This window comes from Pteronotus mesoamericanus, unplaced genomic scaffold (assembly GCF_021234165.1).
Source record: "Pteronotus mesoamericanus isolate MK-2021 breed Mesoamerican mustached bat unplaced genomic scaffold, CSHL_Meso_final contig_20, whole genome shotgun sequence".
Classification (NCBI taxonomy): Eukaryota; Metazoa; Chordata; class Mammalia; order Chiroptera; family Mormoopidae; genus Pteronotus; species Pteronotus mesoamericanus.
In genome coordinates this window covers 1528680-1550387 of record NW_026555085.1, presented here as the reverse complement: position 1 = coordinate 1550387, position 21708 = coordinate 1528680, and the positions used below count along the sequence as shown (strand labels likewise).

The following is a 21708-nucleotide window of genomic DNA, read 5'->3' as shown; positions in this document are numbered from 1 at the left end:
GGGTATCCCCTTTTGCCTGAACACAAAAGGCAGGAGGAGTAAGATTTACTAAAACCCGCGTGACCACTTGAGTATCTGGGATGTTTTAGGGCAACTAAAAACATTCAAAGATGAAAGTCTCCCATTGCTCAGACTTTTCACCTAGAAAGTCACTGTGGGTGGGGGAGCAGGATACCTGGGTTTGGGAAGAAACTTGGCTTAATCTACCCCTCCCTTTTGGGCCCACATTCCTGAGCCATTTGGTGGCATGAATGATAGGAATTAATTGTAGTTAATAATTAATCCCTAAAGAACAATGAGAGGCCCTGGCCTGGGTGAGGTCTAGACAGCTGCGGGAGGGGCACTTCCTCCTCTTTCCTCTCTGCAGGACCAGGCGCCCACTGGGGATGGGTAAGGAGGGACCGCCCACTGTTCTCCCAAGCAGCCCAGTGAATGGCCTTCTCCTGGGTCCTCAAAGCCACATTGGGAGAACTGGAAAATCCAGTTACCCAGCTTCCCCCTCCCATTTCCCCCCAAATGCCTGTGCTAAGGATTGGCTGTGGAAAGGTAGGCCAGGTAAGGAGAGGCCCTGGGTGCTTCAGACATCTCTTCTGTCCATCAAGAAGTGAGGTGGCCACAATGGGGGCCCGGCTGCCCCTCTTCCTCCTCCTGACCCTCCTTGTCAGCTCACATGGAACAGGTGAGGGCTAGCGGGCTGGACACAAAGGTCTTCGTGGCAATAAGAGGCTGAGAAGGGGAGAGAGACAGAGATACCCCAAATCCTGAGCTCCTCGGAATTCAGGAGTAAACTCTGCCTTGAAAGGGTCTGAAAGGGCCTTGTTGGGAAGAGGGAGTCAGGTGGGGGTGAGGTAGGAGGGGTGCCCACATCCCCGGCCATGGTAGCTGGGTCCTAAGCTGTACCTCTGGATCCCTAGGGCCAGGAATGACTCTGCAACTGAAGCTGAAGCATTCCTTTCTTGAAAATTCCTCCTTTGATTCCAGCTCTCTGGAACTGCTCAAGAAGGTAGGTCTTTGGGAGGGGAAAGGATGGGGCTGAATGAACTCAGATTGTGTTTCTGAGTCGGTTCGGGTCTCTCCACTGGCACCTGGCAATCCTAGGTGTGAGAGCCATTTCACACCCCGCCCTCTAACCCATTCTCTCCCCCAGCTCTGCCTCCTCCTCCGCCTCCCATCAGGGACCAATGTCACCCTCAATCAGGCTGGATCCCCACACCGCTTCACTTGCAAACTCTGAGAGAAATTGGAGCTTGTACCTCTCCTGGATGGGCTGCTTGCCCTCCTCCCCGCCCAGTGCAGGGGTAATACCCTGGCCCCTTCTTCCAGCAGGCCCCCACCTGCTGACGGGCAGTCAATATGCTAAATTCAATGACTTTGTGAATTCGTAAGCCCACTGAATAAAGGAATTGGACACCCAAGTCTCTGACTCTCCTCTGGGAAGCAGAGGGGTTCCAGGATGGACTCATTCTCCCTCAATGCCGGTTTCAAAGACCTAGAAGGAATCTAAGGAATTAACTTGGTGACACACCCATATACAGGGACCTGAATACACAACTTCAAGATCTTCAGAATACCTGGGAATAAGGGAAAGAGCCGTGTATTGAGTTTGTACTTTGCCCCAGGCGTGATGCTTTCCCAGGTCAATGCATGCATGCAGCAATCTTAAATGTAGCATAATCAGTGGTATTATCTGATTTTACAAATCAGGAAATTGAGGCTGAGAGGATAGGCCACTCGCCTGACATCCGTTTGCAGTGGAGAGGTCAGACACCACACAAATGCCTTGCCTTAAGCAAGATTTTTATTTCCGTTCCCTTTGGTTAAGCTTTGGGGCTGGGGACTCAGAACCCAGACAGGGATGTGGACAGACACCCACAGGACATGGGCCCTCTGACCCAGGGATCCTCTCAGGTCAATCAGGGTAGAAGGAAGGATGGGAGGCAACTCAGGTGAGAAATGAGGGGTTCAGCTGATTAAAGGGTGGCCAGCTTGCATAGGTGGAGGGGGGATGGGTGCTAGCAGAGGTTGTGTTGGCTAAGCATAAGGACTTGGAGCCACAGAGGCCCATACTTGAGTCCTAGGTGATTTCTTATCCATGTGGAACCTGCATTTCTTCACCTGCAAAATGGGTATAAAGACAGTACCTGCTTCATAGGATTGTCATGAGGATTACATGGATAAACTACCTAGGGCACTTGTCAGAAAAAGGGACACAAGTGGTAGGGATTGTTGTTAGAATGGAAAGCCGGTTCCAACATGTAAGTCCCATCAAGGTTCAGGGTTGTCCTCCTGGTTTTCTTGAGGCAGGCACTCATTTGACTCCCCCACTCAAGACTGTCTTAACTTCTTACCGGCTGTCTCAAATTGCAAGCACGAAGCCAAGACTTGACCATTTGGGGTATTGATATGATTGCTTCCTGCTCTCCACAGCACATGTCCCTGCCAACCACTCACCCCCGAATCACCAGCACCAGAGTATGAAATTAAAGCTTTACCACTCTGAAGGGAGGTAAAGGCAACAGTTCCGTGTTGGAGCATCCCTGAAGGCAGGCTCCAAACAAGCTGTGGGACTAGATGTCTGGTTCCCCAAAAGGCTGGAGGAGCAGAGAGCTAACTGCTCCTGAATCTGGTTCTTAAATCTCAGGATTTGGGATTACTGGGCTGAGATTTCCAGATTATTTTCTCAAAGAATTCTCTTCCCAGACACAAGACAGAGCAGTGCAGTGGAAAGAAGGTTTGGGGGTTCATTAGACCTGGGTGTGGCAGAAACTGCTAAGTGTCCCCTTATAAACACTCTCCTCCTTTGGGATAGTCATGTGAATTTTAGCTGAGCACCTGTCTCATTCCATTTCCCAGCCTCCCTTGAAGCTAGGAATGGCTGTGGTTAGGGTCTGTCTAATGGGATGCAAGCAGAAAGGAAGTATGCAACCTCCTGGTAACACCCTTGAAAGGAAAGGAACTACCACTTCAGAAGGAAGAAAACAAAGTCCTTACAACTGCCAACAAGGTCTCAGACCAGCACTTTCCAGTAGTACTTTCTCTGATGATGGAAATGTTTTAGAACCTGCGCTAAGCAATATGGTAGCCACTAGCCACATGTGACTATCAAATTCTTGAAATAAGGAACTGAATATTGAACCTCTTTTAATCTTAATTACTTTAGATAGCCAAATGGCTAGCATTTTGGACAGCACCACCCTAGACAGTCCTCCTAGAGCCTTCCTATCCCTACCCCATCGCTCATTCCCTTTGCTCATTCCCCAGTTGCTATTCTTTAAGCACTCTGGGCAGGCTCTGGCTCTTCCCTCACCCAGGCATCCACTCAGCTAACTCCTGCACCTCCTGCAGACTTTGCTTAAATCTCACCTCTACAGTGAATTCTACGCTGACCACCTATTACTACTACTCTGGAGGGAGGTAAAGGTAACAGCTCCGTGTGGAGCATCCCTGAAGATGAGGGATATTTTTGAACACAGGAAGTTCAAAAATAAAAACAAAACCCACAAAATGTCCCTAGTTTCCTTTGTAATCATCCTGCATTAGTCCAGAGGCTAATTAATACTACAGTCTGCTCCCCCAACACACACCCACATGCCCTTACCTTGTTCTACACTTTCTTCCTCATAGCATTCATGGCCTTCAGACACTCTATTTTTTACATATTTACATGTTATTTTTGACTTTCCCTACTAGAACCCAAAGTACTACCAGGGCAGAGATCTTTGTTTCTTTCATTCATTGATAAATCCAAGGGTGGGTGCAGAACAGGGCTTAGTGCAGAGCAGGTGCTCAAGAAATACTTACTAAACTTTGGGAAGAGAAATAGGAACCTGCCCATCCCCTCCTTTTCCTCTTCCTTCCTGGTGGGAATCTGAATGCGCTGCTGGGAACTGGAGATCTCAGACCTAGAGTTAGAAACAGTGTATCAAAATGGCAGGAGAATGTTAAAAGGAGGGATTCTTCTGCCCAGAGAATGAAACATTTACCTCATCTAAGCAGCCATGATACAGGAAGCTTGGTTACAGCAACCAGAAAGAATTCACTCTTAGTTTATTGGGTTGAATCCCACTCGATACTTTATACAAGCTCATTTTATTCTCTGAGCACATTTCTTCATCTCTAAAATGGAGAGAACACCCCCACCTCGGAGGTTCTCAAAAGGATTAAATAGCACCAGGGAGGCCCCAGCCATGAGAGGCCGGCCATAAAGAGCAGCTACTCAGACCTGCTGGACAGAATGGAACTCACAGAGTCAGCCCCTGAATTCCACTAAGATGACACAGGATGTTTGGGGTGGGGAGGTCGGCATCTGCCTGTCTCTACGTACCTGGCATGGGCTAGGCAGGGTGTCCCAGGCACGCTAGTCTCAAGTACACAGAAGGAGAGGCACTCTCTGCAGCCCCTCAGCACCCCTGGGGATTGAGCCAAGGAGCAAGGAAGTGAAGTACCAACAGAAGTTGGGACACTGTCGGTAAGTCTGGGAAGTAGGCTGAACCCAGATCACTGTGTGAGGCCTATGAGAATTTCCCTTTCTCCAACAAGGCAGACACCGCCCAGCACCCACACTCCCACTGTGGCCCAAGCCCAAGGAAGAGGTGGCCCACCTCCTTTCCCAGACCAGAGTCTCAGGGAACAACTGAAAGACAAGAAGTCACCACTGAGGGAGCATGAGATAAAGAACCACAGGTACATGTGTTTAAGATTTTAAAAGTTTATCTGAATCTCCTCATGCCTAAACTCCCAGTTGGGGCTGCAAAGGAGGGAAGCAGGGGCAGGAATGTGAGCATCTCAAGCAACCCACAGTCACTCTGATCAAGCTGGTTTGTTCCCATAAATGAGGGAGCTGGACCATGTGGTCTCTGAAGCACCGTCTTGCCAGCAGCTACAGGATCAGTCTGTTCTCAAAGGCAGGCCTGGGAGGGCAGAGAACCGCCAGGGACAGCGGGTCGAGGGCTCAGGGTTCCCTGGAGCTGGGAGATGCGTCCATTAGCTGCTGGAGGTGAGAAGCCGCCTTGTCCAGTTTTGACAATTCCAGCTGGATGGAAGAAAGCTGGACAGGGTGAGAAGCAGATAAGGATCCAGGTATGAGGCCCACCCCCCTCCTACCACATTCCCTCAGGGAGGGGGGCTTCCTGGGTGGCCTCCCAGCTCACCCTCTGCTGCCTCTGAGTCTCTGCCTCTTTCTCTGATGGGGTCCAGGCTATGAGGCCATCAAACTGCCTCTGCAACTTGTGTCTTCGGGCAGCCAGTAGAGGTAGATGAGCCTGGGGGTCTACCAGTCCCTGTCGGAGAAGAGAGACATCTGCAGCCCACCCAGCACTTCCTTCCTCCCCACGCTAAGACTCCACTGCACTTTTATAAATAAAACTCGCCCTTGACCCCTCCCCACACCAATCTCCTTTGGGTACCTGCAGCTCCATGTAGACCTGAACGGTGTCACTGACTGGGGCCTGGGCCCAGCCGGGGGGAGCAGCTGTGTTGGCAGGTAAGAGGCCCACAGCCCCACAGCGGCCCAGGGTCCCCAGTGGCTCTAGAAAGGCCTCAAACATGCCCTGCTCTCCAGGCTCTGAGCTCTGCAGCAGCACTAGGAGGAAAAGGAAATCTGTCAGGGCCCATGACCCTGCTTCCCTTCCCATCCTGCACCTCCTACCCCGGGGCCTGCCCCCAGGCTTCCTCCTCTGCCCCGCCAGCCCCTTCCTTCTGCAGGGACACACGTCAACACCTCACCTCGAGGCCGGGCCTTGGTGAGCTGGTACATGGCTTGAAGAGCCCTTAGCGCCTGCACAGCCTCCTGGACCCGAGAGAAGCGCCGCTCCAGCTCAGGCTGGTGCCAGTGTTCCTGGAGACAGGGACCCAGAGTTTGACCCACAGGCTCCTGGGACTCCTATACCACCTCTCCTGGCTCTGTCCTCCACCCACCCACCTACTCCTCTGCACCACCTCAAGGATGGAACACAGCAAAAACTGGGGAGTCATCTAAGATGATCATAGATGATCAGTGGTTGGTGCCTGTTCAGTCACTCTGAGTGAAGATGGCAGACAACCAAAAATAAGATTTAGAATGTATTATTCAAAACTCACAAAGCCACGTAACTCACGAGACCACATAATTAAAAAAGAAATTTAATTAAGCTTTGAAATTATTTTTGGGGGGTTAAGTTTGGTGCATTTATCCTCCTCAAGTTACTAAAGCTTAAAACTGTACTGAGACTTTTGGGTTATCCTATTATTAACATCTAATCCTCATCACAACCATGACATTGAGCATTGCCACCCCCAGTTTAACGATGAGGGAAACTGAGGCACAGTTACACAGCTAGCAAGGATCAGTCTAGTGACAGTCCTGTTCTTGTCCACTGTGTAATACCACTCCCCAAGGCAGCGCTACAGAACAATCTATCTCCTCAAAGTAGTACGAACCACCGTAGTCAATGACCCCATAGCAGCAAACCCTTTTAGATGACTACTCCCCAACCCTTCCCCACTAGTCCCACTCCAGGAATGTGTGTGACTCACCAAGCTGCTGGCACTGGGGTAGGGAGCAACTGAGATGCTGGGGGCAGGGAGGCCACCCGGCCTCGGGGGTAGCCGCTGCCAGAGCTCCTCGGCCAGGAAGGGCATGAGCGGGGCAAGCAGGCGCAGACCAATGTCGGCACAGGAGAACAGCACCTGAGGAGGCCCAGGGGGGCTGGGGCAGTGTGACAGCCCCGGCTTCACAGCCTCCTAGGGAAGAAGCCTGCAGGTCAGGGGAAAGGGCTGGGCCACAGCCACAGCCTTGCCGTCTCCACACATTTGCAGCCCCACCAGTTGGGATGCTCTGGGTAAGAAAACGCCATAGCTTGGACACCACTGGCTCTCCCACAGAAAGGGAATCTCAGGTAGGGATTCTTAGAGGTGGGTAGGGAATCCAAAGGAATCAAATTGTCAGGAAGGTTGTACAGTTTAGGGAAAAAAAAAGAAGTAATGAAGTTTTGCTTATAAAAGAGACAGAGAATTGTTTATAAGATTGAGAGGCAGTGATCTCGGGCAGCAGTCCTAAGCCAGCAGCATTACCTGGGACAAGCAGTGACAATTTTCACCACCCCATCCCACCTGGTAAGTCAGCACCTGGGGGGTGGTGGGCACAGGTTAACCAGCTGTCCCTCCCAGTGATTCTCACACAGAATTAAGTGTAAGAACCCGAGGTCTAAAGACCACTCTACTTCCTCCTTGTCTGTTTATAGCTTCCGGCCTGCTCAGGGTCCAAACTCAGCAATCAGAGACTGAGGAAGAAGCTCCATCTGCCTCCTGACCCTGCTTTGTCAGACTCAGTTTCCCAGGGGTCTTCCCACCTCCTCCTTTCTCCCAGGTGACAGGCAGGGAACAGTGACTAGGTCAGTCACAGGGAAGAGGGGAACTGGGATTCCCAGGCTCATCTGTCTTCTTGCCCTAACTGAGAGGACAATCAGGAACCTAACTGAGAGATCTCTGCCAGTGAACCCAATCCCCAGGGGACGAAGAGCAGGTCTGCAGGAGTGCAATGCACACCGGCCCCAGCCCCACTCACCAAGTAGACATCACAGAGGCTGTGGAGCCAAAAGTGGAGCAGGGCATGGGTGGCAAGTGGGAGCTCTCGGGTAAGGAAGCCTCGCTCACACTCTTGGGCAGTGTGGGCCAGGCGGCTCAGGATCCAGGCATCCATTGGGGAGGAGGGGGACAACTGCAGGCAGAAGAGGATTGCAGGATGGAGACAGCTCCACTCTCACTCCCTGCCTTTCCTTCTAGATGCCATCTTCCACTACAGACATCAGACAACCCTGTTCCCAAGCACCTTTTCTTTCGCTCTTACCTCCTCTGCAGGCTGGGGTATGAATTGCTCCCCTAGAACATTGAGAATAAAGCGCAGGGCGTTCCAGATCTTATTGCAGAAATGTCGGGAGCTCAGGACCTCAGAAACAGACAGGTGTAAGTCACCTGCTGGGAGGGAGAAAAGCAGAGAGTATGCAGGGGGACTGCAGTAACACGGGTTGTCCTCAGCCCTGCCAGCCCCTCTTCGCCCCCACCTGCCCCCTTTGGCTCCACAGCTTACCCACGGCCCCATGGGAGCACAGGGCAAACCGCAGGGCATCTGTCCCACACTCGGGGATCCCATGAGGGAAGTCCTTTCTCTGCAACCAGAGGGGGGAGGGGTGGCAGATGTCTACGAAACTGCAGGGCCAGAAGCCTGGGTCACAGAGAAAATGGGTTGCTGGGAGCTCGAGGCCACTGGGGACACACCTGCGCTGCAGTTGCAATCGCCAGCTCTGTGGGGTCCAAGTTCCCGTCTCTCAGCTTCTCCTGGAGCACCTAGGACAGGTGAGTATTTGCTGACCTCAGTCCAAGACCAACTGCTCCAAGGTTCCCACCCACTGTCCCCCCAGATGACTCCTCTCTGGAGGCTCCCCTTCTCTCCCCCACAAACCCCAGCCCTGTCCAGCTCTCATCCTGACCTGCAGCTCCACCCCTCTGATGATGTCCCGTGGGTCCAGTACATTCCCCAGGGACTTGCTCATCTTCCGGCCCTGCCTGTCCCGGACCATGGAGTGAAGAAGCACCTGGGGGTATGGAGGGGTCAGTAGAGGGTGGCTTGGAGGGCCTTTCCCCAGAGGGTCCCTTGGGATCTCTGGCCTCCGTGCTTTAAGGGTCAGGGTGGGAAGTGAATCATGAAACAAGAATCAAGAACATGGAAAACATCACAGTAGGGGTTAGAAAAAAGGATACAGTTAGGGAAGACTGAAGTTATAGAGAGGGACAGGGCACTAAAGGGTTGTTACCTTGTTGAAGGGGAGCTGCCCTGTGAGCTGGGTCCCCAACATGACCATGCGGCCCACCCAGAACAGCAGAAGATCACTGCCAGTTTCCAAAAGTGACAGGGGGTAGAACCGACTGAGGTCTGGGGTCTAGCAGGAAAAAAATAAGTAGGAAGAGGCCCTGGGTGCCATCTCCTCAAGACTTTTGGAGGGCCCAAGTGTGTCCTTCACCGTCCCCACCTTCAGCTCTTCCTCAAGCCAGTGCCTCACCTGTTGGGGCCAGCCCAGGGCAGAAAAGGGGAAAAGAGCTGAAGAGAACCATGTGTCCAGGACATCAGGGTCTGCAAAAGAGAACAGGGAATGGAGACAATTGAGACCTCCGCTTCTTGGATCTCAGCCTGCTGCTGCCCACCCTTTCAGCCCCACCATTACTGCCAGCTTCCCTGATACCACCTCCCCAAGACCCAGGCCCTCACCGCGCTGCAGAGTCAGCTCTGCCCCCGGTCTCCCTGTCAGTTCTGCAGCCAATTCTCTGGCCTCTGCCTCTGTCCGGCCCACCACCCAGCAGCCCTCCTTATCGTCCTGCAGAACAAGGGAAACATGAGGAGGAACATCTGGCAGGTGGGAAACCTCAGTTTCACGGTCTCTTCGGGGGCCCTCTGGTGGTGAGATGAAGAAGGCCAGGCCGCGCTGACAGGCTAAAGCACCTGAAAGGCAGGAAGCTGGACCAGTGTTAAAGCCTGGGACTCCCACGCTAAGGCCCTTTCCCCACCCCACCGCCCAGCCCTGCCCCTCCTGCACTTCCTCCTACCAACCTTCAAGGGCTCCTCTACAACCAGGTAGGCTGGAATCTGATGGCCCCACCACAGCTGCCGCGAGATGCACCAGTCCCTGCCACAGACCAGAGCAGCTGCTCAGTGTGAGCAGTGGTCCCCTCCAAGCTCCGCGAGTGCCCCTCTTACCCAATGCGAGAGAACCAGAGTCGCCAGTTCTTCTGGTGGAAAGATGGGCTCAGCTCCAGGGCCCCAGACTCCACAGCCTGCAGTGAGAGGCCTTCAGACAGTGCTACGGGTCCTATACGCACAGCTTTTCTCTGACATGGTTCTTGAGCTCAGAAAGGACCTCCCAAACCTCCTGAGGACAGCCCTGTCTGGGCTACCCCGCCTCCTTGATTACAGCTGTCCTGTTTCTTCACCCCTTCCCCAAGCACCAGTCGTTGATTGCAGGGCAGCCTCACCTGGACAGCCCGGTCCCCCATCTCCCGGCAGCGCACAAACCACTGGCTCTTCAGTAGGTATTCTACCACGTCCCCGGAACGGCTAAAAGAGAGACAGCTGAGCCTACTGCTCCCCCAGCCCTAGGACCCTAGTAGGTGCCAGACCCTCAGTACTGAGAATGCAGCAGCCAATGAAGCTGACAGAGCCCGTATTCTAGCATGAGGGCAAAGAGCCCATGCCACATCCCTCCTAAGGGGGTCAGAGCTGAAAGAGTTAAAATGAGTCACCTGCAAATGGGCAGCACCATGGGATGGCTCTGGAGGCCCCGGAACAGGCCCCTCTCCCTCAGTGCAGACACAATCTTTTCCCGGGCTATAAATCGATGAAGGCCCTGGGAAAATGGCAATGATAAAGGTTAAAGGGATCTAGAGAAATAAAAGAGTGGGAAGGAGGAGGTGGGGCAAAGGATGCCCCTAAAGGATGGGGTAGCACTGAGTCTGGTACCACCTGCAGCCAGTCCCCACAGATAGAGGTCATGGTCCCGTCCTCCGCAATGACACTCAGGGGACTCAAGCCATGTCGGGTCCCCAGCTCAGCATCAGCAGGACTGTGAGCTGGAGTCACCTTCACTGCCCCTGGGGGAGCAGAGACGCCATAAGCACTGAACCCTGACCCTGGCTTTTGCTTTTCCAGATGTATCTTCATCGCCCACGCCCCCGTCCCTCCGCTCTTCTCTGTGCCTCCCTTTTGTTCCCCCCACCCACTCAAACTACTCCATAGGAGCTTTCCTTCCCTCCTTTCTCCCTCCTCCTGGTCCCCGCCCCCCAGCACCCTAGATTTCTTTCCTTCCCCTGACCTCCACTCACCTGTGCCCATGTGTGGCTGGACAGCAGAGTCTGTGACGAGGGGTAGAAGCTGCCCTGTCAAGGGGTGACGAAGTTGTCGCCCATGTAGATGCTGAAGGGAGAGGGGTCAAAGACAGGCAAGTGTGAGCAGAAAGATCTTTGCAGGAAGGAAAGCCCTGAAAATAAGATGAGAGCCAAGGTAAAGAGTCAGAGTGGCACTCAGCCAATGCTTTCTTAAGGGGATGGACTGTGAATACTTTAGGCTTTGCAGGCCAAGAGGCAAATGCAACCTCCGCACAATCACTCTACCTGCCACTATGGCAGAGATGACAACATAGCCAATGAGTGTGGTGGGCACAAACACAGGCAGCATGGATCTGCCCCTGGGCCATACCTGGTCAACCCCCAAGCTAGAGTAAATGCACAACATCAAAAAGAGACAGGAGCAGACTCAGAGCCAGTGGAGAGCTGAGCTGAGAAGACTTAGGAAAAGGAAGTGGAAGCAGGCAAGAAGGTGCCGCCATCCAAAAAATAAGGGAAGAGAAAGCTGTGGGAAGGAATGTCAGGGACCGGGAGCACTGGACATTACTGTGTATCGGGTGTCGTCGGGATGAACAGCCACTGCCACATCTCCAGGCAATGTCTCTGGCCTCGTGGTCCCTACCACAACCTCTGCATCTGAGGACAAAATTCACGCATGTCTAGCTAGCAGTCATTCTCACCTCTCACCACAGAAGAATTACACTAAGTCCCCAAAGGGCAGAGACCATGGGCACTTTTCTTACACGGCCCAAAATAGCCAGGGTTAAGTACCCACAAAAACACAAACACTACCAAGGTTCCTTATGCCCCTCCCACCAGGTCATGTGTGAAACAGGCTGGGGGGTTCCCTCCCATCAGCCCAGCACAGGTTGAGAAAACAGGGGAAGCAGAGATCAGTGAGCAACCCTTCCGCGGGCTGCCCTTACCAGGCTCTCCATCCACAGGGAAGGACACAGAAACAAGGAGGCCAAAAGGCACAGGGGTGGGGCAGCCAGGCACTTGAAGCTCCGTGTGGCCAGGCAGGGACCGGCTTTCCACCTAGAGGCATAGAAGAAGCAGGGTCTGAGAGAAGCCCTTCTGCAAGGTTCACAGCCATTCTTCCCACCTCCACTCTTCCACCTGCTCAGCCTCCCGGCAGCCCATCTATTAAAAAGCCGTTCAGAGGAGTGGGGAACCACCTCCCTGTGTTCTCACCTAATTCTTGTGTAATACAGCTAAAGTAAATATTCACTGAACATTTAAACCACACACAGGTACTGTGCTGAGCACCTTCCATGAGTTCTCACTTCATTCCCACAATATCCCCAACGCACAGGCGTTCCCATCAGCCCCAAATTACAGATTAGGAAAACTGAGGCTCACAGAGGCCAGAAGTCACAGAGCTGGTAGGTGCCAGGACCTGGGTGCGAGTCCAGGCAGTCTGGCTCCCGACTCTGGGCTTTCGCCTGCCTCAGTGCTCTCAGGAACCTGCTTCTCTTTTTCTGCCTTACCTCAATGTCAGAGATGGCTGATCTTAAAGCACATGACCAGTTGACAAGCTGCTGGCTGCGGTACAACAACCCTGCCTCGTGAAGTCGCACGAAAGCTTCAGTCACAGCCACTGAGGAGCCCTAGAACGACCTGAGTGTCAACACCCAACAGCCCCTTCTCAGCCTGTCGCCCCATTCAGGGACCATCACTCCCACGCTGCTACCCCCAGCACACACCACAACCCACCTCCCTGAAGATCTCTAAACACCTCCCTGACACCCACAGGGACCAGGCTGGGCACACTCACGGCGTCCATGGTAAAACACTCTCGGTCCCAGTCCAAGGAGGCACCCAGAGCTCGAAGCTGCTCACAGATCTCTCCACCTTTCCTGTGCCCAGAGATTTGTCAGCAACCATGTCCTGAGTACCAATAATGTACCAAGCCAGATGACACCCCAGCAATGCTGGAGACTGGGGTGAATATGGCATTGATCTAGCCCCTAGAAGCTAATGGACACAAACTCACAAACCAGTTTGAAGCCTTCGATAAAATTTTAAACAGTATAAAGTTCTACGGTAATAGATGAAAGGGCAGCCAATTTGTGGGAAACCTGAAGAAGCTCTATGAGAAGATCGCATGTGATAACAGACCTGGAAAAATGAGGGCAATGTGAAGCAGGTGAAAGGTGGGCATGGGTGAGTAAGACCGATGATGAAATCTAGGCAAGGGAAAATGGGGTAATTGGGGGAGGGGAGAAGTGTATGCGTATGTATATATACAAAGGCACATACACACTTTGATATACGTATCCTACTGTATCACACTCAGACACACATACAGACATGCACAGACAGCTTACACATACAGCTTGGAGACCCCACCAAATTCTAACAGGAGTGTCCAACCCATAGCCCGCCAGCCACATGCAGCCCAAGATGGCTATGAATGTGGCCCAACACAAAATCGTGAAGTTACTTAAAACCTTCTTTTTTTGCTCATCAGTTTTTGTTAGTGTTTGAGTATTTAATGTGTGGCCCAAGACAACTCTTCTTCCAGTGGGGCCCAGAAATGCCAAAAGGCTGGACACCCCTAGAGCTCAAGTCTCTGGAAGTTAGGGAGGTGAGGGAAAATGAGAGGAGCAACCACAAGCAGGGAGAGGGGGTAGAAAGCAAGGCCCCAAACCAGGATCCCCACCTCCCAGTGCCTGTCATACTCACTCCTCCTTCCACTTCCACACCTCCTGGAGGAAGTCTTCCCTGCGCAGTTCGTGTCTCCTTACCCCTCGCTCCTTCCACAGCTGCTTCTCCACCATGGCCTGTGAGATTAGGGGGCAAACAGAGAATCAGGTCACTTCCGGGGGTAGAAATCTCTTTCACCCCAGAAAAGGAAACAGCACCAAAAGACATACTTGGGTGGCAATTCCTGCATGATCTGAGCCGGGGACCCATAGCACCTGATCCCCGCGCATCCGGTGCCTGCAACAGAAACACCAGCACATGAAGCACTGAGGTTACATATTTATCCTCACTCCTTGCCCCTTCCCCTTCCCTCCAAGAACTCAAGCAGCCCCTCTCCCCTCACCAGCGCACAAGAGCATCCTGGATGGCCACCGTCAGTGCATGCCCAATGTGTAGGGAGCCAGTGACATTGGGAGGTGGGATGCACATGGAAAAGGTCTCCCCTGTAGCCTGCGGCAACCTGATCTAGAAGCAAGAGGCAAAGTCAAGGGCAAGAGGGGACTGGATGTTAACTGGGTGAATAGCGTCCTCAGGTATCTCCAAGGCATAAAAAAGGAAAGGTCCCGCAAATAACAGGGAAAGGGAAAACCTGCCAAGAAAATGCTGTGGAGACACCAGGGGCAGGAAGCAAGCTCTCCAATGTGGCTGGCTGTGAGCTCCAGACTCTGAGGCTCAGTTGTACCCACCAACCTCCTGGGCTATTTATCCTGAGGACTGTTTAGTACCTCACTCTGCCAGATACAAACCTGATATTCCGGCTTGAAGAAGCCCTCTCGAACCCACCAAGGGTACCAGGCCGCCTCAACATATCGGGGGCTGTATGCAGGAGGCAAGGGCTGGGAGACATCTGAGGAGGCAGAAGAAAGCTCTGCTAATTCCTAAACTTCATTCCCAGGCTGCATTTCAGCAAATCAAATGGGCAACAAGAACGTGAAAGAGAAGGCCTTCACGTTTCCTAGTTACCTTTCTTTTCACCAAGTTCTGTGGGGATTTTATACAACACTATTTCTTTAGGAGTCCAGGCCTTGCTGAATTCTGCAGGTGACTGCAGGGAAGAGGAACCATAAAGGGAAGATGCAGTTCCCAGTAAATGCCAGGTATGTGGAATCCAGCAGTCTCTCCTCCAGCCCCCTCCCAAGTCTACTCAGAGACCCAAGAACAAGCTGTGTGACCCCAACCTTGCTCTTCCGGGCTAACCCAGCCTCCAGCGCCTCCTGCTTCTCTCGCAGGCGTTTCTGTTTGGCTTCACGGTTCCTCTGGGAGATGGGGGATCCATAGGGCTCTGACTGGGTAGAAAGGGGATGGGACCTTGGGAGGCCCCGCGAGGGCCTCAGCCCCCATTGTAGAAAAGAGGCCAGAGGCAAATGAGGCATCAGGAGTGCTTGCAAAGGGGCCACGATCTGTTCCAGACAGACAAAGCACATGAGGAGGATATGTGGAACTGGGAGGATCACACTCCTGAAGTCACACCCTATTTCTTATTCCCTGCCTCCTACTAGCACTACTCTGGTATTCTATCCTTTCCTACACAACCCTTCCTCCTGGAGACTGACTAGAGGGCATAATGCCGACAATAACAAGATCCTGGAGCCACAGGATCAGATCTCTTCTGGAGGTCACGGTTTCTGGCCCCTAACCTATGCATTTGACACGTGGGGTGACCGCTAACACATGGGAAGGAAAAGGGCTCGGGGATTCCCAGAGATGACGGACTTCTTTGTGCCCGAGCCAGCAAGGAGTCCAGCCAGTCACCGCGACCTTGGCCTGCCCAGACATACCGCCCGCGTGGCCTCCAGTCCTGTGCGTCCCACCCACCCAAGGCTGCTCACCCCCGCGTGCCCACCAGGCGAGCCCACAGCGAACCCAAGGCGCCCTGCAGCGCGGCAATAGCTGGGGACGAGTCACAAGCAACCCAAACAGCAACAGGACTGCAATCCCCCGGGTGCTCTGCCGACGCGAGGGATTGGGGGGGCGGGGGGCGGGGGCTGAGCTTGGCGGCGGGCGCCTGCGCGTTAGTAGCTGCAGCTCGGCCCCACCCTCCGCCCCACCCTCCGCCCCACCCTCCGCCCCTCGGGGCCCAATGACCGCAGACGCTGGAAGCGGAACCCGCCGAGAGGGAGGTGCTGGAGGCTGCGTGGTTCACTTTCACTTTATTGAACAGTCTCCACTTGTTAGGTAAAAACCCCTGAGTTGCAGGGCTGAGCCCGACTCCCGTCCCAGTGCACATGCTCAGGAGCTATGCTTCTGACGCTTCCAGAAGCGCTTGACGTCACCATGCCCAGCAGGTGTCACTACCATGAGCCGCTTGGTGGAGTTCTCGAACACCAGCACACCCAGCTCCCGTGCGTGGGCCAGCAGCAGCTCAAAGTCCACTTGCGACAGGAACTGGTTATACAGGACGCCTGGGACCGAAAAGCAGCGGGGCAGAAGAGGAGAGATCATGAGCCCCTCCGTGGCAGGCCACCCACAATTTATATCTAATCCTCTATGTCCTTTCACGGCTCATCCAACCACGTTCAAGGAGGCAATATAATACAATAAGGTAACCTAGTAGTGCTCAACAAAACCAGAGAGGTTGCTGTGGATTATCCCTCCCAACTTTTCTCTTCTAACTAAATCCAAATTGTACTAATTTGAGGCTTAATTACCACTACCGACTAGCACCAAAATAAAGTGTTTTGTCAACAAGCCAAAAAATAAAATAAAATGCATCAATAGCTTTTTCAGTTCATCGAGACTGAACTGTTCTCCCTCTGGCCAATGACCAAGAATCAACGAACAGAAGCCACCCACCCTCGGTGAACCGGAGTCTGTCCCTTTCCAGCTCCCACAGCCGAATCTGGTCCGTGATGGTGGGCGGCAGCACAGGTGTCTGCAGGAGCAAGGGGTGGCTGGAAGATTCAGGAAGACTGCCAAGACAACCTATTCCTCCACTGTTCCCCAGAATTTCCATCACTTCATCACCAGGTGCCAGGGGCTGTGAGCCTCCAGCAGCTTGGTACCTGTCTGTACCTGTTTAAGCATCACTGGGTGGGCCCTTGTCCTGAGGAAATGGATGATCTAGAAAAACAGAAGAATAGGATCAAATGCTCAAATAAGAAGGCAGGAAAGCTACTTATGCTGTCACCTAATATCAATGGAACATCAACCTACTGTTTAAAAAAACAGAGCCACATGCCTGTCATCAACCCATGCCCTGTTCAGCTGTTGCCCCATGTTGCTGTTCCCACTGTCCTATCTGCCATTCCTTTTCTGGCATGTCTGCCCTTTGTACAGCCTTGTGTTTTTTTTTTTCTTTAAAATAGCAGCACTGACTGTGTGGCAGGCTCTTAGCTCAGTGTTTTACTATTGTCCTCTCACTAAAGCATCCCCAAAACCTGGTGAGGTGAAAATTCATTATTTCCATCTTCCAGATGAAGAAACAGGATCAAAAACAAAGCAACAAGCCTGTTCATGCAGCTAGGAAGTGAAGGTGCCCAGACACAAATTTCAGAGGTAGCCCTCGTCCCTCAGGTCTTTCTCCTCAATGTCTGCCTATTCCCATACCTAGAGCCTTGACTTCTCATGTGCCTGATTATGCTCAAATAGACAACTCCCCATCACCTACTGTAACAGACCTGGTGACCACCCTGTGTCCCACAGCACAAGTGCAGCCTGTCTTCCCATCACCCCTCCAAAGGGGACTACCTGCTGGGCTGTAATACCACTGGCGATGGCCTGCTGGACACTCTCCCGGGTGACCTGTGCCACCACCATGTTGGGGAAGCGATAGAGCATCTCAGAGAAGAGGGCAATGAGGGCGATCTGCAGCTCCGACTCTGACCCGGGGACAGGAAGAGAGGATGATGAGGCTCCCCCATACCCAAACTTCCTCAAGCCCTGCCCTCATAGGTAAAGGGAAATGTCAGGGAAGTCTGTAAACTGTCAGGTAAATCGAAAAAATACTGGCATTCCTTCCTGCTTCCTTTGTCCTCCCCACTCCTATCCCCAACCTGGTCTCCCAGGGGCCCTCTGTTGACTCACCAGTGTAGGCATACAGTCGATAATTGGTTTCCACGACAATGAAGCCTGGCTGATGTGCAGTGCCCCCAGCCCCAGAAACACCTGATGAAAGATTGATGGCCAGGCGTGTGGGGTAGTAACGCCGAGACTTCCTCTGGAAAGGGTGGAAGGGAAAGGCAGAGGGCCTTCTCTCAGGTGTCACTGTTGTACATCTTCCTTCCTGAGACACAAGATCCCTCCCAGTGCACAAAGCCCCAACTCCCAACTTCTCTCCCCAAGGGACCCAAGTATTCAGTCCTGGCAACTGCTTCCTGCTGCCTCCCAAAACCCCACTCCTTTCTAAAGGCCAAGGCAGCATACACCACCCTGCCTCTTCCCTAGAAGCCATGTATTTGGGTGCTCATACCTTCCTCTGGAAAACAAGTCCAAACTCACGCAGATGTTGCAGGAAGTTCAACAGAGAATCACTCATACCTTCTACAGAGTAATCCTGGGGAAGAGAGGTAGTCAGCTGGAGTCCAAAACACATCCCATTCTACTCCTCCCAACCCGGTTCATCCGCTCCCTCTTTTCCTTTTTTCTGGCCATGCTCTGTTCATTCTCATCTTTCACTCTGTAGCCCCATAGCCTCACTTCCCCTCCCCATCTCACCCCCTTCACTTCACCCACCTAAGTCCCCAGCTCCAGCCCCTCGTTACCTTGCCTAGAGTAGAGAAGCTGAGCTGGAAGAGGAAGGAGAGGATCTCCACTAGGTCCATACCTCGACTCTAAGGAGTGATGGGCAGAGACAAAGAGAAGGGCAGGAAGGAGAAAACGAGAGGAGAGGATGTCAGGAAGCACAGTCTGTAGGTAGCAGTCTCTGAGTGGGTCTTGAGAAGACCAAAGCGTGCAGGCGAGCAGTCCCTCACCTGGGCTGTCTGCAGGTACTGCAGCATAAAGTACCAGAGCTGGGCAGGGGTGTCCAGCAACAGGAACTGGAAGCCAGCAGAGGTGATGCAGGGTGGTTCTCCAGACTCAGCACTGGGGACAGAGAGGGGGACAATGGGAGAGGTGTGCAGAGAAAGGCCACCATCTCCACTGGTCTTCTCATGTCTTCTGGTTTACCTCTGGCCATACTCCACTCGACTCTCCTTTTACAGTCAACCCCCTCCACTCCTGACCCACCCAAACACTCAGTTTAGCGGGGACCCAAGGATACGTTGAAGCAGGCCACTGTTCTACCACTGGCTTCCTCACCTCTTCATGAGCCCAGCCTGGATGAGGAGCTGAGCCAAGTCCTGGCTGACAGCTGCATCAGGGGAGCCTACCATGAAGTGCAGGACCACCTGAGGAATGCAAGAGGACAGAGAGATGTGTCTAGGGTCTACAGGAAGTAGAAGCACAGAGATACACACAGAGTCCCAAATCCTCACCTCCCATCGTTCCTCGGCGTACTTATCAAGTGAGGGGACATCCCGGGCATGCTTATCTGGTCCCAGCTGACTTGTGTCATCAGACCAGGCCTTGCCCCTATGCCAGGATGGACCAAGAGTGAGAAGCCCTGCCTGTGTCCCTGCCTTCCCTCTGCCCTCTAACCACCCTCATTCCCATGGGTCATGAGTGGGAGGTTTTTCCTACACTGTGCAGCTGTATCTCACCCAACTTATTCCTAAGGAGCTCCCAAATGTGGAGCCCATAAGGTTCCAGACAGGCCCATTACAGCTCTCCATACAGAATTTTAGTTCCCCTGGCCCAACTAAGGAAGAGATGGAAGCGACATACCCACCCAGAAGGGCAATGCGGAGATTCCGGCGGAACACTGGGTTGAGGATGAGGCCCTGGAGACCACCAGGGAGCAGCTGGGTATGCCAGATACGGAGGCCGCTCAGCAGCCCTGTACTTTCCTCCTGAGCTCTGAAACAGAAGCAGAGGTGAGGGGTGTCTGGAGAACAAAAAGGCAGCCGCCCATAAAGGCCTCCACTGCTGCCTTTTCTGAACTGGTGATCCTTCCCTGATTCACAGAGTGAAATCAGTGTCTTCTTAAGGCAAATTTCTTTGCTGCAATGCTTACCAGAGCCTTGTTTTAGACATCACAGCTCTCCAAGAGGGAAAATACAGTATGCAGAGTTTCCCAACCTTATTTAATTGTAAGTTTTGTGGTGGTGGTGTACCCATTAATATTTCCTGAAAATGTTCCAAGAACAGCAGTTTGGGAAATCCAGCTGTTGAGAAATTTGCATCTAGCTGAGAATGCAGCAGACTCACTTGCTGAATTCCTTCTTTACCCACAGGGCCACGGCAGCTTGTGGCAAAGGCTGCTCCAGAAACAGCATCCGCATCACCCAATTCTTAGCCAAAGATGAGAGCTCCCTGCAGGGAGCAGAAGTAAAATATCAGCAACTGCCTTAGATCTGCGTCTCTGTCCTCAACCTGCATCTCAGCCTCTCAAACGTCGCATCACCCCCAAACACACACACCTTTACCAGTGCTGCTGTCCCCGCAAACACCATCTGTTTTGGCCTGACACGCTTTAGTCTCCAAGTCCCTTAGGACTAAGCTTCTACACGGGATAACTCATCCCAGTCTGCAAGCCCCATTACATTGCCCCAACATGGTCCCTGCCATGTAGGGCCTCCTCACCTGAAGACAGCCAGACAGGTGGCAGGGTGCCCGTACAATCGGTCCAATACCCCAGGGTTCAGACCCCCAAGGAATTCCTGCAGATTCCTGCATTGTAGGTGTGCTCGGTTCAGTCCACCATTTGAGGGGGTGCTTTCCATCACCTGAGAGATGCAAGTGTTAGAAACAGACCTCCACAATGCATGACAGTGTCACCCTTCACCTTTCTCATTCTGGTCCCAGATCCACTGGCTCCCACCACGTGGACCATTTTCATGTCATTCATCTCGTTTCTCCCAAATCTGACTGACTTCCTCCTCTCCTGTCTTGTCACCCCACATTTAGCCTCAACTCCAGCCTTCTCTCAATTTCTAAGTAACAGAATTATTAATTGCCCCATATCTGCAGAATTATTTTGTATTTCGATGATTTGTCTCATCTTTACTAAGCAGTGACAAGAAGATGTCTTTGAACCCAATCCTCTCCTTCCCACCTTTCCTGGTCAGAGCGGCCCATAAGCTCCACATCTGTCAGACTTTCCCATCTACTTCTTGGCCCCACTTCTCTTGTTTGGGCACAGCCGTAAGCTACCTCTTTGCTCCGTATCTACCACACCTAATTCTACCTCTTTCCTCTCCCTCCCCCAAAATACTACTTCACCCCCTTCAACTTGATCCACACTGTCCAACCTCCTAACTTCTCCCCTACTTCTCTCTCACTCCTCTCTCTCATTCAAAGCTCCTACACTCCGCCACCCCCTCTCCCAGTTCCTTTACCACTCTGGGTCGATCCCCCTCGCCCACCCTGAGTTCAAAGCCGTCGCTTAATCGGAGCGCACTGGCACCCGGAAATAGGGGAAAGGGTGTTTTAAAAAGAGAGAGAGAGAGAGAAAGATGGGGAGAGAGAGACGAAGAATTTCACAGACAGGAGTCACACCAGCCTAAAAGACAAGGGAAGGAAGGGAAAGTGAAAAAGTAAGGGAGGGGATAGGAAAAGGTGCTGCACTTGCAGCAGAGCATACTGGGATTTGGAGTTTTATTCTCACCCACCCGCTGAGCAGGATGACGTGCGTCTGACTACAACTCCCAAAAGGCACCGCGGGGAAGCAGCGAGGAAAGAGGCTGGCCTTTAATTGAGAGAGCCCGGGACACCAAGGGCTGGGCCACTCGGTTCCGCATCGCTCTCCACCCAGGCCGCCAACGGCACCTTCTAACCCAGCCATTCAGGAAGCGGGACCCGATAATAGATGTGGCCCTAGGGCTTCCTGGTGGAGACGCTCAGACAGCTTGGTGGCGCTTAGGTTTAGAGACGCACGAAACTAGGTTTTTTGAACTCAGTTGCTCCCGGTAAAATTGGAATACTGCGCTCCCCAGAGTGTTTTCCGAGTTAGGAGTTGTTAATACGATCCAATGCGTCCTTTTTGGGCACGTTAAGTACAGATTTTGATTTCCGCGTCCGCCGGCCTTCAGCACCACCCGGTCCCCCCCGCCCCCCCGCCCGTTTAGTTAGAAGATCCTAGTAAATACAATG

The 21708-nt window shown here is 52.8% G+C and overlaps 2 protein-coding genes across 6 annotated transcripts; one reads left to right on the top strand and one right to left on the bottom strand.

The window, feature by feature from the left end:
- Positions 1-556: 556 nt before the first annotated feature.
- SFTA2 (surfactant associated 2) lies at positions 557-1407 on the top strand. The gene is made up of 3 exons (XM_054569053.1): positions 557-679; positions 915-1003; positions 1148-1407. The coding sequence occupies exons 1-3, from the start codon at positions 619-621 to the stop codon at positions 1232-1234; spliced, it is 237 nt and encodes a 78-aa protein (XP_054425028.1). The 5' UTR covers positions 557-618; the 3' UTR covers positions 1235-1407.
- Positions 1408-4698: 3291 nt separating this feature from the next.
- Positions 4699-21145, bottom strand: LOC129067297 (general transcription factor IIH subunit 4). Of its 5 annotated transcripts, none has more exons than XM_054569048.1 (43): positions 20955-21145; positions 20200-20342; positions 19825-19929; positions 19342-19473; positions 18993-19089; positions 18817-18905; positions 18489-18600; positions 18279-18347; positions 17987-18070; positions 17602-17734; positions 17266-17396; positions 16591-16638; positions 16372-16450; positions 15874-15980; positions 14757-14978; positions 14542-14623; positions 14325-14425; positions 13922-14043; positions 13749-13815; positions 13558-13655; positions 12647-12728; positions 12360-12479; positions 11796-11907; positions 11417-11505; positions 10849-10939; positions 10490-10617; positions 10270-10373; positions 10003-10084; positions 9728-9804; positions 9581-9656; positions 9242-9347; positions 9036-9106; positions 8790-8915; positions 8466-8570; positions 8254-8322; positions 8066-8144; positions 7826-7953; positions 7544-7696; positions 6514-6720; positions 5725-5836; positions 5406-5581; positions 5151-5279; positions 4699-5047 (listed from the first exon to the last, which is right to left on the bottom strand). In XM_054569048.1, the coding sequence occupies exons 2-43, from the start codon at positions 20337-20339 to the stop codon at positions 4952-4954; spliced, it is 4536 nt and encodes a 1511-aa protein (XP_054425023.1). In that variant the 5' UTR covers positions 20340-20342; positions 20955-21145; the 3' UTR covers positions 4699-4951. The 5 variants fall into 5 exon arrangements, with proteins under 5 accessions (XP_054425023.1, XP_054425022.1, XP_054425025.1 ...); XM_054569047.1 differs by having other exon boundaries at positions 20982-21145; XM_054569050.1 differs by having other exon boundaries at positions 7826-7950; positions 20982-21145.
- Between the last annotated feature and the right edge of the window lie 563 nt (positions 21146-21708).

What these genes read in the sequence shown, in the direction of transcription:
- SFTA2 (XM_054569053.1), top strand. Translation starts at nt 619, where the DNA reads ATGGGGGCCCGGCTGCCCCTCTTCCTCCTCCTGACCCTCCTTGTCAGC. An exon ending in TGTCAGCTCACATGGAACAG is followed by an intron (nt 680 to 914) that starts GTGAGGGCTAGC and finishes CTGGATCCCTAG; the next exon opens with GGCCAGGAATGACTCTGCAA. An exon ending in CTCTGGAACTGCTCAAGAAG is followed by an intron (nt 1,004 to 1,147) that starts GTAGGTCTTTGG and finishes TCTCTCCCCCAG; the next exon opens with CTCTGCCTCCTCCTCCGCCT.
- LOC129067297 (XM_054569048.1), bottom strand. Translation starts at nt 20,339, where the DNA reads ATGGAAAGCACCCCCTCAAATGGTGGACTGAACCGAGCACACCTACAA. An exon ending in ACCTGTCTGGCTGTCTTCAG is followed by an intron (nt 19,930 to 20,199) that starts GTGAGGAGGCCC and finishes TGCTCCCTGCAG; the next exon opens with GGAGCTCTCATCTTTGGCTA. An exon ending in CAGCCATCTCTGACATTGAG is followed by an intron (nt 11,908 to 12,359) that starts GTAAGGCAGAAA and finishes CTATGCCTCTAG; the next exon opens with GTGGAAAGCCGGTCCCTGCC.